The sequence below is a fragment of the Balaenoptera acutorostrata genome, chromosome 7, assembly GCF_949987535.1.
Source record: "Balaenoptera acutorostrata chromosome 7, mBalAcu1.1, whole genome shotgun sequence".
Taxonomy (NCBI): domain Eukaryota; kingdom Metazoa; phylum Chordata; class Mammalia; order Artiodactyla; family Balaenopteridae; genus Balaenoptera; species Balaenoptera acutorostrata.
Window position 1 is genome coordinate 47,368,919 of NC_080070.1, and position 15,243 is coordinate 47,384,161.

General features: G+C 55.1%; 1 protein-coding gene across 4 annotated transcripts in view; it reads left to right on the forward strand.

The window, feature by feature from the left end:
• The window catches only part of CRHR2 (corticotropin releasing hormone receptor 2), a 45,018-nt gene that overhangs the window by 6,686 nt on the left and 23,089 nt on the right, over positions 1–15,243 (forward strand). For 3 of the 4 annotated variants that reach the window (XM_007175252.3, XM_007175253.3, XM_057550508.1), the window contains exons 1-2: positions 9,225–9,465; positions 9,627–9,752. In XM_007175252.3, coding sequence (XP_007175314.1) covers positions 9,363–9,465; positions 9,627–9,752 — 229 coding nt within the window. In that variant the 5' untranslated portion in view covers positions 9,225–9,362. Of the gene's footprint in view, positions 1–2,618; positions 2,713–9,224; positions 9,466–9,626; positions 9,753–15,243 lie in introns of those variants that run through there. The other variant, XM_007175250.2, reaches the window with a different exon arrangement.

The window sequence follows — 15,243 nt, forward strand, 5'->3', positions numbered from 1 at the left end:
CCCACCACCATTAGCAGCAGCGGCTCTGTCCAAAATGGGCACCTCCAGGGTATGTTGCAGGTTTGAACTGAGTCAGATCCACCCAACCAACCCCCTTGAAGAGAATGAACATCTTTGGCTTTGCCAGCTTATTCGACCAGTGGAGAAGGAGTTGGAGACGGAGCCCAGACTTGGGAATTATTCCAAAACCACTTCTGATCTGCTCGCCCATTTTGCCCAGGCTTGAACAGCACACATCAATACTGAGCACGGCAGCCAGTGCCCCCTGCTTTGCTCAGCAAGGAGACTCAGCCACGGCCTCAGATGGCAGCGACTGATACAAGGACAGCCCCACAGTGCCTGAGTCCTGGCGGAGGATGCCCGCCCGCCCCTGTCCACGAGCTCAGAGCCAGGTGTTCAGACCCTCCCAAAGTTGAACATGAGATGCCTGAGTGATGGGGTCACAGTGTGGCCACTGGGGGCTTTGAGAAGAGGAGCTTGCATCTAAGATGCAGAATCTGGTTGGTCAGAGCCCACCATCAACACCACATGCCTCTGCACTGAGCATTGCCTCTCCCGTGACTTCCAGAGGCTCCTGGCTCACTGGGAACTCAGCCCTCCCCCCTGCCCCCAGAGAGAGCGTACTAGCTGCTTCTCAAACGAAGAGAAGGGGGATGGGAACGGGAGATGGCTTAGGCTTAGGGCCCACACTCTCCCCTGACCCAGCTGAGGGTGGGGCATCAGAACACTCCCAGGACCCAGAGTGTCCCCTCCCCAGCCCACCTCACCCCTGGCAGGTGGCTCCCTGGACAGCCAGGCCTTCATGATGCCCGAGAAGCCGATGCTGGGGAGCTCCTGGCAGCCCTGGGGTATGTGAACAGCAAGACCATGGCCCCCAGTGTCAGTCCTGCAGGCCGAGCGGCCAGAGCTCCCGGCTGAGGGCTCAGGAAGCCCCTCACAGCAGCCAGACGCACACACACTACACGCACTATACACATACTACTCACACACACAACCACACACCCCACACAGACATATACACAGCCCGCACACATACCCCTTGCACACACACTAATCTCACACACAGCACCTCTGCTTCCCAGCGCTTCCTCCTGCCTCCAGCCCTGTGGAGACAGTTGGCAGAACCCAGGTGCAGTGAGTGCCTGTAAGTGGTGGCTGTGCCGTCCTCGGCTCTCCCACCTGACCGAGCGGGGTCATTAATTAGGAGCTCCAGGCCGGCGTGGTGAGGCAGAGCATGCAGCCTCCAGCCCCAGCACAGGAAATGGACTGAGCCCGACGTGGGGAACGTGATGTTTGAGGGCTGTTGGGCTCTGGTCCTGGGGACATCCTGGGGCAAACATTGACCCAGCTGCCAGGATGGAAATATCTGACAGGCAGGAGAAAGGGGAGGGGCTGCCCACTAGTGGGGCAGTGCCTTCCAGAATCCCAGGATCAGGAATATCAGTGTTGGGGGGACGTGCAAAAGTCACCTTGCATACACATGCACAAGTGCGCGCACGCACTGGCCACAAGGTAAGAGAAGTGGTGGTCTTGGAAAGAATGGGAGACAAGGGTTAGAATTTTAGACGGCATTGCTTTTGTTCAGTTTCACACCATGCACTTTCCAGCCTCTCTGCCTTTGCACGTGTTTTGCTCTCTATCTAGGATGCCTTTCCTGGCCCCACCTTTATCAGCTGGGCAAACTCCTACTCAACCTTCAAAGCCCACATCAGCATGACCTCCTCTGTGATGCTACCTTATTCCTTCTCAGCAAATTGTAGACACTGTAACAAGTTGATTACCCATCCATCTTTCCCTCCAGAAGATGGTCCCCTGAAGGGCAGAGATAACCACATCTACTTTGTCCCTCTACATCCAGCACTCCCTCATGATTTTTTCAGGAGATGGGATCCTAGATGGTTTCTGTCTTTTGGATGGAATTGCCGTTGTTGCAACAATCACGTTTGTTCCCTGGCAAGTGCTCACATTGGCACAGTGGTTCCTTCCTTTTCCCCTACTCATCCGTCTGGTTGCCCCCAAAGTGCCACCTCTTCCAGGAAGCCTCCCCTGTCTTCCCAAGTCCAAGTTAGGAGTCCCATGTGTTAACATTTGTAACTGCCTGTTTACGTGTGTGACAGGGAAACAAAGTCAAATCATCCACTCTTCTCCCCTCTTTTCTGCACCTTCCAAGTCTAGGGGCTCCCTACCTGGCCTGGGACTACCCTGAGGACACCGTGTCCCCCAGCCAGGGCCTGACACACAGTAGGCACAGTACAAATGTTTGCTGGGGAAACGAAGGGCTGGCGGACACCCCCACCCCAGCTTTGGTGACAGAAGGACACAGGGCACATCCCATCCGGAAGAAGACACCTTTGGGGGCCAAGGGATGGACAGAGCATTAGTCTTCCCTTGGGAGCCAAGATGCACTAGACCACTTCTAAGGCCTTTTCAGGGTTCCAGGTCTGGCCAGGCTGCTGTTCTGCTGTGTGGCCTTGGGCATCTCCCTCCTCTGTTTTCTCCTCTGTACAATAGAGGGTAAGGGATGAGTGACAGGACGAGGCGGGGTGGGGTGGGGGACAGGCAGACATGTGCTGTCACTGTCTAGCCAGGGCCTGACCCTCATTTCTCCCGTCCTCTAGGCGGCCGGGCCCAGCCAGGCACCCAGAGACCAGCCCGTGTGGATGCTACTGGAACAGTACTGCCACGCAATCACGACCCTCACCAACCTCTCAGGTATGCCAGCCCCCTGCCACCACCGGCGGTAGAGCCCGGAAGCTGAGGGCGGGCCCAGGGCCTGGGGGAGAAGCAGGCTCTCCCAGGCCAGCCCCAGCTCAGCAGGTGGTGAAGGGTGACTGGCTTCCAGGCCCGGGCCTTGTGTCTGTCCTTGGGCAGCCCCTTCCCCACTGGGGCTCAGGTCCTTCACCGATGATGAAGAACTTGGCCGGGAGTCCTTCTCCAGCTCCCGGCTCCCTGCGTCTACACCCAAGGAAGCTGGCTGGCCTGGCATTCAGGTGCCTGAGGAGGGGGTACCTTGCTGCTCTCAAACTCCAGCAAGAAGGTGTAAAACACATTCTCCCTTTGCCGTGGCTACAGATGTTACCTCCTGGTAAGAACCTGTGAAGTAGCAGCTGGGACCCTGAGTTCTGACCCCTTAGAGTTTCCTGGCGGCTGATTCAGAGTCAGGGTTAGCCACTGCAGAGCTAACTCAGAAGAGCCCCGGGCCTTAACGGGCTCTGGAAAGATGTCCCCAAGTCCCCGCCCAGTGTCCTGGCCTTCTCAGGGCTGCATCCACAGAAGCAGCAAGGAAGGAGGAGGGCTCTGGGTGCCCTTGGGATCTGGAGCTACTGCCGGAACACAAGGAGACTAGGGTGCTGGCCAGAACTGGGACCCAGCACCAAACGCAGCCCAAGTCATGCATAAAGAGGAAAACCTTGTTTTCTGCCCTCCTTAACAGTGGAGTGGTCGAGAGTTCAGGTGTTAGGGTTAGACAGACCCAAGTCTGGACCCTAGCTCTTCCACCTAACAACTTTGTGACCCTGGACGAGTCAGCCAACCCATCTGTATTAATTTGCTTGGGCTGCTGTAAAATACCACAGACTGGGTAGCTTAAACAACAGAAATTTATTTTCTCATGATTCTGGACCTTAAAAGTACAAGACCAAGGTGTCAGTAGAGTTGGTTCCTTCTGAGGCTTCTCTCCTTGGCTGGTAGATGGCCGTCTTCTCCCTTTGTCTTCACGTGGTCTTCCCCCTGCGTGCGTCTGTGTCCTAATCTCCTTTTTTTACAAGGACCCTCGTCGCATTGGATTAGGGCCCACCCTAATGACCTCATTTTAAAGCAATGACCTCTTTAAAGAACCTATCTCCAAATACAGTCAAATTCTGATGTATTAAGGATTGGGGCGTCAACATATGGATTTGGGGGACACTATTCAGCCTATAACATCTGAGCCTCAGTTTCCTCATCTGTTAACAATTGGTCAAAGTCGACCTCAGAGGCTTACTGTGAAGGTTGAAAGAGAGACCATGGCTACACCAGCGTGTCAAGCAGCCATCGGGCAAAAAATGGAGGCCCCCCATTTCAGGAGAGCTCCCACCCTCCCCTCGCCAGAACTCTTTGCTCTCAGAGGCAACACTTGTTCATCAGCAAATCCACCACCTTCTCCCTGCCCTCCCTCTTTGCCCAGTGCATGGCATGGACCCTCGCCTTCCCCGTGACCCCTGGCAGGTGATAAGCATCCTCCCCACCTCTGAGCCTAGTGGAGAGTCCCAGCCTCTCCAAACACGAGCTCTGCCCTGCTTGACTTGTAATATCATCCATCTGTTTATAAATGGAATACATATTACATATATTTAATTTGGAAAAAAATATTTTTAAAAACCGAAGAAGACGATAAGTACTCATTATCCCACAACCCAGGAATTTTTTATAATGTTTACGTCCGCCAGAAGTTTATCAAACCATAGAGCCTCATGTTTTTTCTGTTTTTCTTTTCTCCACAAAACTGGAATGATCCTGTGTCCACAGTTTTGTAACCTGCTTTTTCCTCTTGTAGTTCGGAGTGAACATTTCCCTGTGTCATTAATTATTCATCCACCACGTTGCTGTGGTGCTGCCTAGCAGCCACGGTGGGAACGCATCATCCTTCATTAACCATGCCCCTGCGGTGGGACATGCAGGCTGTTAGGATGCCCTCGGACTTCAGGGATAGTTTCTCAGGTCCCCACATGGTAGGGATCTCCTTTTAGGTGTCCACTGATTGAGAAAATGCATATTGACTAACAAAGTTCAGAAACAAGTAGAAACAAACAACCTATTGTTTAGACGTACATTCATGCGATAAAACTGAAAAAACTAAGAGCAAAGGAATGATAAACACAACATTCAAAAGAATGTTCCCTCTGAGGGAGGAGTATATAGATAAATTTGTAAGTGATTGGTAATGATCTAGTTTTGGATTGGGCAATAGATTCCTTATGTGTGCTACTACATACAAACTTCCATAAAAGAAAAGACTAAAATAAAATAAAGTTGGGCCGTATATGGGCTAATGATGACAAGAGGTCATGAATCAAAGACTCTGATCAATTAAAATGCATGCCCCTGAGGTCCAAATAAAGGAAAAACATGCATAATCACAAGAGACTTAAGGCAGGCTTTAAGTGGATTATTTCTGTTTTATTCATCACAGAGGAATCTAATAGAGCATATACTGTAAGTTGTAAGGCATATTATTTTTTCAGTCCATACGCAATATAAGGATCCAGATGGAATCAAGGATTCCTTGAAATAACTCCCTAATGCAATACACACACACACACACACACACACACACACACACCCCCACACACCCCCACACACCCACTCACCCACCCACCCACCCAGGGCTGGTCAAATGGGAAGAGAACCTTGGTCTGGGAGACAGGGCTGCTGCCAGGGCATTTGTTCTTTCAGTGGTGACTCACTGAGCACAGGCCTGGAGCATTCTGATGGGTGCTGGGGACTGCTTAGTGAACATGACCAGCCCTGCCCTCTGGGAGTCACAGTAGAAAAACCAACAACCTTGATGTGACGTCAACCAGCACCCAGCAGACGGAGGCATGGAGAAGGGCCACCCACCCCAGACAAGACAAAGGAGGTGAGAGCTAAGCTGAACATTAGAAGGGTGAATGGGAGTCGGCTAGGCTAACTGGAGCACAGCGGTAAGGGCATTCCCGGCAGAGGGAACGGCACATGCGAAGGTACAGAGGTAGAGAATGTTCCCAGGGAATGGCGAGTTGTTCCAAAGTGCATCTCAAGTTGAGCAGGAGCGAGAGGATGGGGAATAGACAATCATGAAGAATGTTGTTTGCAGTGCTAAAGAGCTGGGCTCTGTCCCGAGGGCAATGGGGAGCCACTCTTGTGAGAAGAAGTCACACGGTCTTAGAGAAATCACTTCCTCCCCCAGTGAAGGAGACAAGGAGCCCAGTCTGCTGTGGAGATGAGGAAGGCCTGGGAGCTGTTGGAGAGGAAGTTCCTTTTCCTCCTCTGGGCCTCCCTTTGGCCATCTGTAAATGACAGTGTGGCGTTGGACGGTTGCCAGGGGCCTGAAGCCTGATCCCAAGGCTCAACCTGAAGACACCAGGCCATCTCCCCTGTGCCAACGTGGAGTGGGGTAGGATGGGGAAGGAGTATCTGGCCTGGCCGGGGGCACTGTCACCAGTGCTGCAGGGCAAGAGAGGGGCACCTTCCGGCCTCTCCCAAGCCTCCGAGTCCTCAGCAGTCCCACTGTAACTGCAGTGAACCCCACAACCTGTCCCAGCCCTGCATACTCCCTGTCTCTTCAGCCTGACAGAGCACAGCCCCATCAGACATGCAAAGGCAGACTCTGTCCCCTCAAATCCTGTTTTCCAGCTGACGTTTGATGGGTGGTGGGATGAGTGAGAGAACGTGTGTGTGCTGTGCAGACACGCGACTGTGCGAGACACTGTGTGTCTTTCCATTGTGCTGTGCACGCCTATCCGGTGTTAGCTGTGTGCTGGAGGACCATCCACTGCCACTGCAGCTGACATCAGAGGTGGGCCAGAGGCACCTGACCCACCCCCGCTCTGCTCATGACACCCATGTATCTTCCCCAGCACCTGTCACACTTCCCTGAACTTATTTGCAACCTGTCCCACCAGCCTGGGGGCACACAGACTGTCCCAAATACCGCTGCCCCAATGCCTGGCCTGGGAGCTCACCTCCATCCCAGGGACCTCCCACCCACCTCTGCTTCCTTGGCTAGCAAAAAGTCCCAGACTTTATTAATTGTAGTTGAATTTAATTTAAGTGAGGGAAGTTTTCGCTCTTTACAATATCTTCCTCGTTTACCTATTTGCAGACACTAAACTGAGCTGTAAAATCAATTTGTTCCAAAGCCGCTGCTTTTTTCATTTTCCTCTCTGTCACATCTAGAATAACAGACAGTCATACCTATGATAATAAACTCCATGACGAAATGGCCCTGCATCCTGGAAACCAGGGAACCCCAGGTCTGTGGGCCTGTGCTCAGGCCCTGACTGTCCCGTCAAGACGCAGAATGAACTTTGCCTCTGCCCCTGAAATGGTCCCTTCCCAGAGGAACCTATATCCCATGTGCTGTCCCAGTTAAGAGCAGTCCAGGTCACCCAGGCCAACCTTCTATTCTTCGTGTGAGACGATAAGTCCTTGGTCTATGGTCACGGGGCACTCACCACCCCATGAGATAGCTGCTTTTCCTGTGCTGTGGCTCTGGTGATGAACAGGTTAACAACTTAGCTTGATCTCTCCTTTTCCCCCTGTGCTGGGATCAGTGTGTGGAGAGCCCTCCTTTGTGCATGAATGAGACTAATTCCCAATGAAGAAATGGGCTGATCCTGCCGGCCACACTGTAGCCTATGTGGGACCCTGTGAGGCAGGGCTCAATCTGGGACCATGGCCGAATCTCAGCCTGGGACTGGCAACAGGACTCTGCCTAGGGTTGGAGTTGGGACTCAACTGATCCTCACCTGCTCCTGGCACTGGTTATTAGGGACACTAAGGGACCTCTGCCTCTGCAGCTGCCCGAGCTGAGCCAAGGGCTCTGTCCATTCAAAAGCCTGGCTGGCTGGTCTGCACCTTGTACCTGCCAATCAGCTGGCCCTGGAGAGATTCCTGTGCTCAGCCCTGGTCTCAGTGCTCTCCGACTCTGCCTGGGCAGTGACAGCAGCATTAATATGGAGGCTGGTGAGATTGGAGCACACAAAGGCAGCCCAGCCTGCCTCTTCTCCTCTCCCTGCTCAGGGTATAATGCTGGCTCAGGGTGGTCTCAGCCTTCTCTGGCAGCTTTGTTCCCAGTGGAGGATGGCAAGAAGGGATAGGTCTAGCTCCCCTGGGGCTTCCAGCCCAGCTGGGACTGGGTCCCAGCTCTCCCTGCCCTCTGAAGACAGAAACACATACACTCACACACACGTTCACACACATGTACATCTTCCTTTGTACGTCTGCCTTTGCATCTCATAACTCAGAACCAGAGATTGTCAGGGCTGGGAGGGGCCTCTAAGAACATGTCACTGATGGAGAAACTGCCCCAGAAGAGAGGGTGAGAATTGGGGTAAAATGCATAGAGAGTAGAGACGGAGACAGAGGGAGTAGAGACTGAGTTGGGGTGAACAACACCCCAGGCCCTGTCTCTTGAGCCCAGATCCCCCCACTCAGCAGGCATGAGCAGTGGGCCTGCCCTAGGCACTCAGAGTGGAACCACAGGGAATTGTGGAGCAGGCAGTCCTGAGGGGCCTAGGCAAATTCCAAATAAAGGTTTTTAGCTCCTCCACACTTGCTATGGGGTCTGATCTCTCCTGCACACACACACACACACACACACACACACACACAGAGGTGTGGAACCAGTTTCAGGCAGCCCTGCCCAAGCCAAGAGGAAGAGAGGGTCTCACTTCTCACTTTATTCCCTCTGAAACCCAGGGCAGTAAGACCCGGGTGTTTGAAATCCTCCAGATAATTTCAGCCAGATTCTCCCCTGGACTTCTCCATGTCATTAAATGGCAACACCACCCCCGCCCCCAGTCACCCAAGCGGCAGACCTAGCATTACCCCTGCCTCCTGGCTCCTGTTGGAAGCCACCCACCCACTCCTCTCTCCAGTTCCTCCTCACCAGGGCTGGCACTCCCCGAAGTCCCTCTCCATCCCGGCCCCCACGGCTTGGTCCGGGTCTGCACCCATTCAGGCCATTTGATCTCACTAGACTCTTCAGTGGCTCCCTTGCTTCCCTCGAAGCCCCTCCAATCCACTTCCTTCCCAGAGGCCAAGGGGACTTTTCTAGAGCGCACATCTGCACGTGGACTCGCCACTCCCCCTGTCGCCCCCTCCAGTGTCCTCCCTCAAGGAGGAGAAAGTCAGGCGGCGAGCCACCCAATTCTGGCTCCTCGGGCGGGCGGGCACGCTTTGCTGCGCCATGCAACCCCTGGGCCTCGATCCTCGGACGGGTCATTCCGCCCACCAGGCCCACACTCTCCATTCCCGCCACCCTCCCCCGGACCTTGCCCGCGCCTGAGAAGGCGGACCCAGGGCAGGGCTGGTGGGCCGGCGGCGGGAGCCTGGGCCAGGGCGAGAGGAGCCGCCTGGCCCCGCCCCCTGGTGCCGCCATTGGCCGCGACCTAGCGGGTGGACCGGCAGCTCCGTGCGCTCTGCAGCTCCTCTCCGCCAAGGTCCCGACTTGGCAGCTCCGGGCGATCCGGCGCAGCGTCCGGAGGCTGTCCGGAAGGTCGGGCTGGGCGAGCAGGGCCAGGACCCTGCGCTCTCTCGGCCGCTCACTCTCGAACCCAACCCCTGGCAGCCACGCCGGACGCGCACTCACACTCCCTCTCGGCGCGCGGCTCCGGGGCGCGATGGACGCGGCATTGCTCCATAGCCTGCTGGAGGCCAACTGCAGCCTGGAGCTGGCAGAAGAGCTGCTCTTGGACGGCTGGGGGCTGCCCCTGGACCCCGAGGGTAGGCGGGAGGCGAGCGGACCGGGTCGGCGCGAGCTCCTTCCCTGGCGCGCTGGGTGCCCCCAGGGCCCCGCGCTCCGAGCGCCTCGCGCCCTACGTCCTGCGGCGCTCCGCGCCCCCAGCAACCCCTCTGAGCCCCGCTCTGCTGTCTCCCGTCGCCAGGTCCCTACTCCTACTGCAACACGACCTTGGACCAGATCGGGACGTGCTGGCCCCGGAGCGCGGCCGGAGCTCTGGTGGAGAGGCAGTGCCCCGAGTACTTCAACGGCGTCAAGTACAACACGACCCGTGAGTGTCCCCCGGACCCTCCGCCGCGGGTTCAGCACCCGCCTCCCAGGAGGGCGGTTTAGGGGGTAGCGAGGGCTCCGGACCCAGCGTCGAAGACCTAAGGGCGGTGGCACCGTCCTACGGCCGGCGTTAAAGACATAATACTGTGGGCGCTCCCTCTGCCCCTACCTCACTGTTAGCTTCAGACCTCAGTAAGGCGGTGATTTGCCCACGATTCCCGTGCTCCAATGCGCTGAGAGCCCAGAAAGGAGAGAAGGAAGTACTTCCTTCCTTTTGAGGACAAACCTCTCTCCCACATTATATACTCTTGGTGCCTGAAGTTTCTCCATTAGGGCGTCTCTTTGTTTAGCCAATTTCCGCCCCCCATCTCCCCAGGGAGGTGGGAAGGGGTGGGGCGCATAGGCTAAGTTCCCAACCCCCAGGGTGAGTGCCACGATCAGACTCTACTGTGGGAGAGGAGGAGAGCAGGAGGCAGGAAAAATGGGGTGAGGCTTGTGTTGGGGGACATGCAAAGCGTAGCCGTTTCTGGGCCGGAGTGTGGGGTGTAGCCTCTTCTCTACCCAAATGTCCCCGGACCGGCCCTCTGGGCTGTGAGTCCGGGGCGGTGGTCAGCACTACTCCTGCTACCCAGGTAACGCATGGTGTCTGAATCAGGACCGCCCACCCCCACTCCCTGGGAGAACAGCCTGTGCTCTCCTTCCTCCTGGCCAATCACCGGCTGGCTTGACACTCTGGGGAGGAAGGCAGCAGAGGCTACAGGAGTCACACAGCATCCAGGTGGGGTTGTTCCGGATGGGCTCTGGGAGGGGAGGGGGTGCCTGAGTCTATGCCCTGTGGAAGGTCTGATGGGAGCCAAGTGGGAGTGTGTTGTGAGACTGTGGAATGCAGCATCACTAACCCACCCTGAACAGCCACTTGCATCTCCAGCCCCGCCCCACCAGCAAAGAGCCTTCTGAGACGCTGGGCAAGAGTGGAGGGCATCTGTTTGTCTGAAGCCCCTCATCCTGGAAACATCATAGCAACCTGTCTCTGAATGTGTGTCTGAATAGTGGCACAGCTCCCCTGTCACCTCACTCGTGCGCACACACACACACACATGCCTGTCCAAACTCAGGCCTTCACCCCGAGAGATGGTTAGAGGGCTAGACGGTAGCATCTGCATCTGAGGCTGAGCGGCATTCCCCTGTCTGCACCAGCGGAGGGCTCTCGTGTCCCAGAGAACAGCTGTGCTTGGAGTCCAATGGCAGTGGTGCTCCTAATGGAAGGGAGTGAGAGAGGTAGTGGGGCTGCTGAGGAAGAGTTCTGCGTCATCTGACCACACTTCCTATCCATGATTAAAACACACCTCCCTGGGAGGAGGTGAGGTCCCTGACCCAGGAGATGTGCAAGCAGAAGGAATGGCTTCCACGCTCCTTCCCAGTCCTGAGATTATAAAACTGTATTTTTAGGATCTTGTGAGCCGTGTGGGGTGGGGCAGTGGAGATCAGGGGCCCTGACTCAGTCTGAGCCCGGAGACCAAGTGCTAAGTGAGGTGATACGGCCCCTCCACCCCACAGCCTGTGGACCTGAGGCAGCTCTGCTCTGGTTCCTACAGCCTGAGCTGTCCCCTCTCTCCCCAACCATCCTGGAGTCCCCGAGGACAGGGCCTGGATCTCTTCTCCATGGCCAAGCTGAGCATAATGTTCAAACAGTTTATTAAACAGCTACTATGTGCCAGCCACTGCACTGGCATTGAGGCCCCCACTCACAATTGCAACAGACAAAAGGGATACAGAGTGATAAACGCCCTGACTGGGGAGTGCAAGGGGGCTATGGGATGAGGAGGAAGAGGGGAGGGGAGGCGAGAAGACTTCCCAAAGGAGGTGCCGCAGCACGTACCAGACCACTCACATCACGTCAAATGAGAAGCTGAAAAAAGGTCAGGGTGCCACGGAGGTTGGCAAACGTAGTGCCAATTAGCCCGTGGTACTAATGAACAGTTTTCTTCATTTGGACCAAAGTGCTGCCCGCACTCTGACTGCTGGCGAACGGGAGAAGCATGTGGGACAGAAGCAGCATTGCCATTAACTAGTGTGGCGGCTGAGGTGGGAAGAGCCGAGGTAGCTAATGGCAATGGCAATGGGGTGATTGATTTCTCTCCTCCCCTGCCTCCTAGCCACCGCTTCCTCCTGCTCTGTTTGCCTTTTCAGTGGGATCTTTCCTGGAGAAAGAAGGACACGGGGAGGGAAAAAGCTCCTATGAGAAGCCTGGCGGAAGAGGAGGAAGGGTCCCGGCTCCTCTTCCTGCCTAATTTTGTTATGCTACAGCCAGACCCCCGCTGAAGCCTCATGTTTTAGAGGGCGGGCATTGCCCGCATGGGACAGAAGCTTAGGCAACAGTCCTCGTGTACTTTAGTCCACTCAGCTGAGCACAGAGAATAGGCCACAAAGCTACCAAGTGTGGATCATGGTCCAGGTGCCAGCTACCGCTGAGAGCTTTGCATACATAATCCCATCATCCCCACCTCCCTAAGGCCCCCTGAGATATGTACTGCTTTTATGCCCATATTGCAGATGAGAAAACTGAGGCTCAGAGACATGAAGTCACTTTTTTCAAGGTTATAATCAGCTCCTTCAGCCATCACTCTTAACCACCGGGCAGCACCACATCCATGAGAGACAGTTTGCGAGAAGAGCTTAGAGGGACAGGAAAAGACTCATGCCTTTACCCTGGAGGATCAGGGAGGGTTTAGCCTCTGAGCTGGACTTCTAGGGACAGGTGGGATTTTAGTAGGTGAAAGTATAGTAAGTCTAGGGGAAGAGATGAGGACCGTGCTTTGTGCCTCGGGACTGGCCAGTGTCATATGGAGCACAGGTAGTAGGAGAAAGAAGCAGATGAAACCAGATGGATGGATGCTGGTCAGATGACGCACGGTATTGCAGAGGACTTCACCTTTGGTGCAGGAGGGAGCCTAGGGGAGCTTGTGAGCAGAGGAGCTCAGCTTTGGGGCAAAGAGTCTCTGGTGGCAAAAGGAGGGGTTAGGAGGCTACTGTGACTGACCCAGGTCAAGTGGAGGCTGCGAGAGCAGAAGAGGGCATGGATGTATTTGTAACTGACAAGACTGGGATGAGACAGGGAAGCGGGAGGATTCAGGGACCACACTAGGAAAATGCTGAGCACAGTAGAGGATATGTGGACTCTGAGGAGCTGGAGGGACATCTGAGTGAAGATGTGGAGAACGCAATTGGCTGGATGAGGAAGCCCAGGCTAGTGCCTTGGTCTGGAGACAAGGTATTCAGGAGTTCTTGTGTGGTTAGCTAACAGCTACAGGTAGCAAGTGTGGGAGACTTGGTCAGAGCCTTGTTATTCTTATCCAGAGACTGTTTCCAGATGCAGCAATGGCCAAGGGAAGGGAAGAGACTTGTTCAAGGCCACACATGCTCGTCCATGGCAGAACCCAGTTAAGTGTCCACGTGTCCGAGTCCCCTACAGTGTTTTCCCCCACCTGGCGCAGGTTCTGTGTGTCTGTACTGTCATTTGACCTGTCTTAACTCATTAATCTTTACACACACCCAATGACAGAGACATAGTATTATCCTCATATTACACATGGGGAAACTGAGGCACAGGGAAGTTAAGTGACTTTCCCAAAGTCACACAGCTTATAACAACAAGGATTCTAACTAAGGCTCTGCTGCCTCTGAGAAAGCAAATCTGATGGGTTAAACAGAGAAGGAATTTGTTGAAAGGCTATTGGGGAGCTTATAGAATTACTGGATGGAACGGAGAACCAGAACCAGAAATGGGGTCCCCAGCCAAGAACTCAGGGCAGAGCTGGCCCAGTGAGGGAACTCCTACTCTCCCTGAGTGGGCCCTGACAACGCCACGAGCCCTGGCCACCAGATGGGCCATGGCCCTCCTGTCATCACTGCCTTGGGTTCTTAAGCTTCCTGCAGTGGTCCCCAGGAAACCTTCTGCCCATCTCCATTTTGTGGGCCCCCAGCTCACTGATTTCCTCGGGGCCAGTGCATCTGTTGAGGTGGGGGGAGTGTGGAGCTTTGGGTCCCACACTCCAGCTCTGGCTACAAGGGAGCCTAGAAGGTGAGGGCCTGGCATTTCAGCCCTATGGCAGGAGGTGTTCTCTGCCTCTCCCAGGTTTCCCTGAGCCCATATGGGAATCAGGTTCAAATTCTGGGCCACCCAAAACTATAATAATATCCATACACAGTAGAACCTGGGGCAAGTCCCACCCCCTTCCTGGGCCTCAGTCTCCCTGTCTGTAGGGAGAAGGGAAGTGGATTAGCCCAGCAGTGGTCTGGCCGGAGGTGGGCACTGTATTCCATTTTCCTCCCACCTCTCACCTGTATTCCACTCCTGTGCCCATCTCTATGTGCGTGTCTCTCTCTGTGTTGCTCTGTTTGTCTCCATGGCTCTATCTCTGTTTGTATTTCTAGGTGTGGTTCTATCTCTGTCTCTGGGTGCATTTTCTCGCTGTCTCTTTCTGTGTGTATGTCTCTGTGTATTTCTCAGTCTCTCTATCTTGTTTTCTATATATGTGATTCTCTTTCCCTCCCTCCGTCCCTCCATCTTCCCTCTCCAGCTCCCTTCCTTTCTCTCTCTCTCTCCCTCCCCCTACCCCTCTCTCCATCCCCCTCCCTCCCTCCCTTCTCCCCAAATCCTCTATCTCTCCCTCCTCCCATCCCTCATTCTATCTGCCCTACTCAGGCACCTCCTCTTGCCTGTCCCTGTGGTCCTCGTGGCTGCAAAGAGGGTCCCGCAGCCTCGTGGACAGGGTCATTTTCCTCCTGCGGAATCACCAAGCCCAGCCCGGCTCAGCCTCGGCTCCTTGACCTCAGGCTCACAGGACCATGTCCTGCTGAGAATGGCAGGCCCATCAATACTGAGGCATCTGCCAGGACAGGGGAAGAGATGCCTCACCTAACCCAACCCTTTGGGGAGGACTTGGGGGTCTCCACTTCCCAGAACCCCAGTCTAGAGACATTCTGAAGCCCTAGTTGTGTTAAAATGGAAACACATAAACTAGGTGGTCTCCAGCCACAGGGGTCTTCCCACTGGGTCTGCCTGCTTGTGCTCAGGAGCCAAGGGTGATGAGAAAGGCTGAGCCCTGTCCTCAGAGAGCCCCAGGCTGCTTAAAGACCAAGCTCACACAAATCAGCCATCAGGGATTGGAAAGATGGGTTTGGTGGGCACTGGAGCATTCCTGGAAGGCTTCCTGGAGGGGGTGGGAGTGGTTCTTGAAGGTCTTGAAGCAGTGGGGACATTACATGTGTTGAGGACAGGCCTGGTGCTGGGGTGTAGCCTCAGGGAGGGTCCCAGGTAGATGGCCCCCTGGGTTGAGGAATAGAAGCTGTGACTCCAGGAACTCAAGTCTGCATTCCCAGTCCCCAGTGAGACCCAACCACACCCTGACCCCTGAAGCCCAAGGGTCAGCAGTTACCCTGTGTGTAAGAACTGTCTCCTGCTGGGAGAGAGGGAAAGTGGGACAGGCATG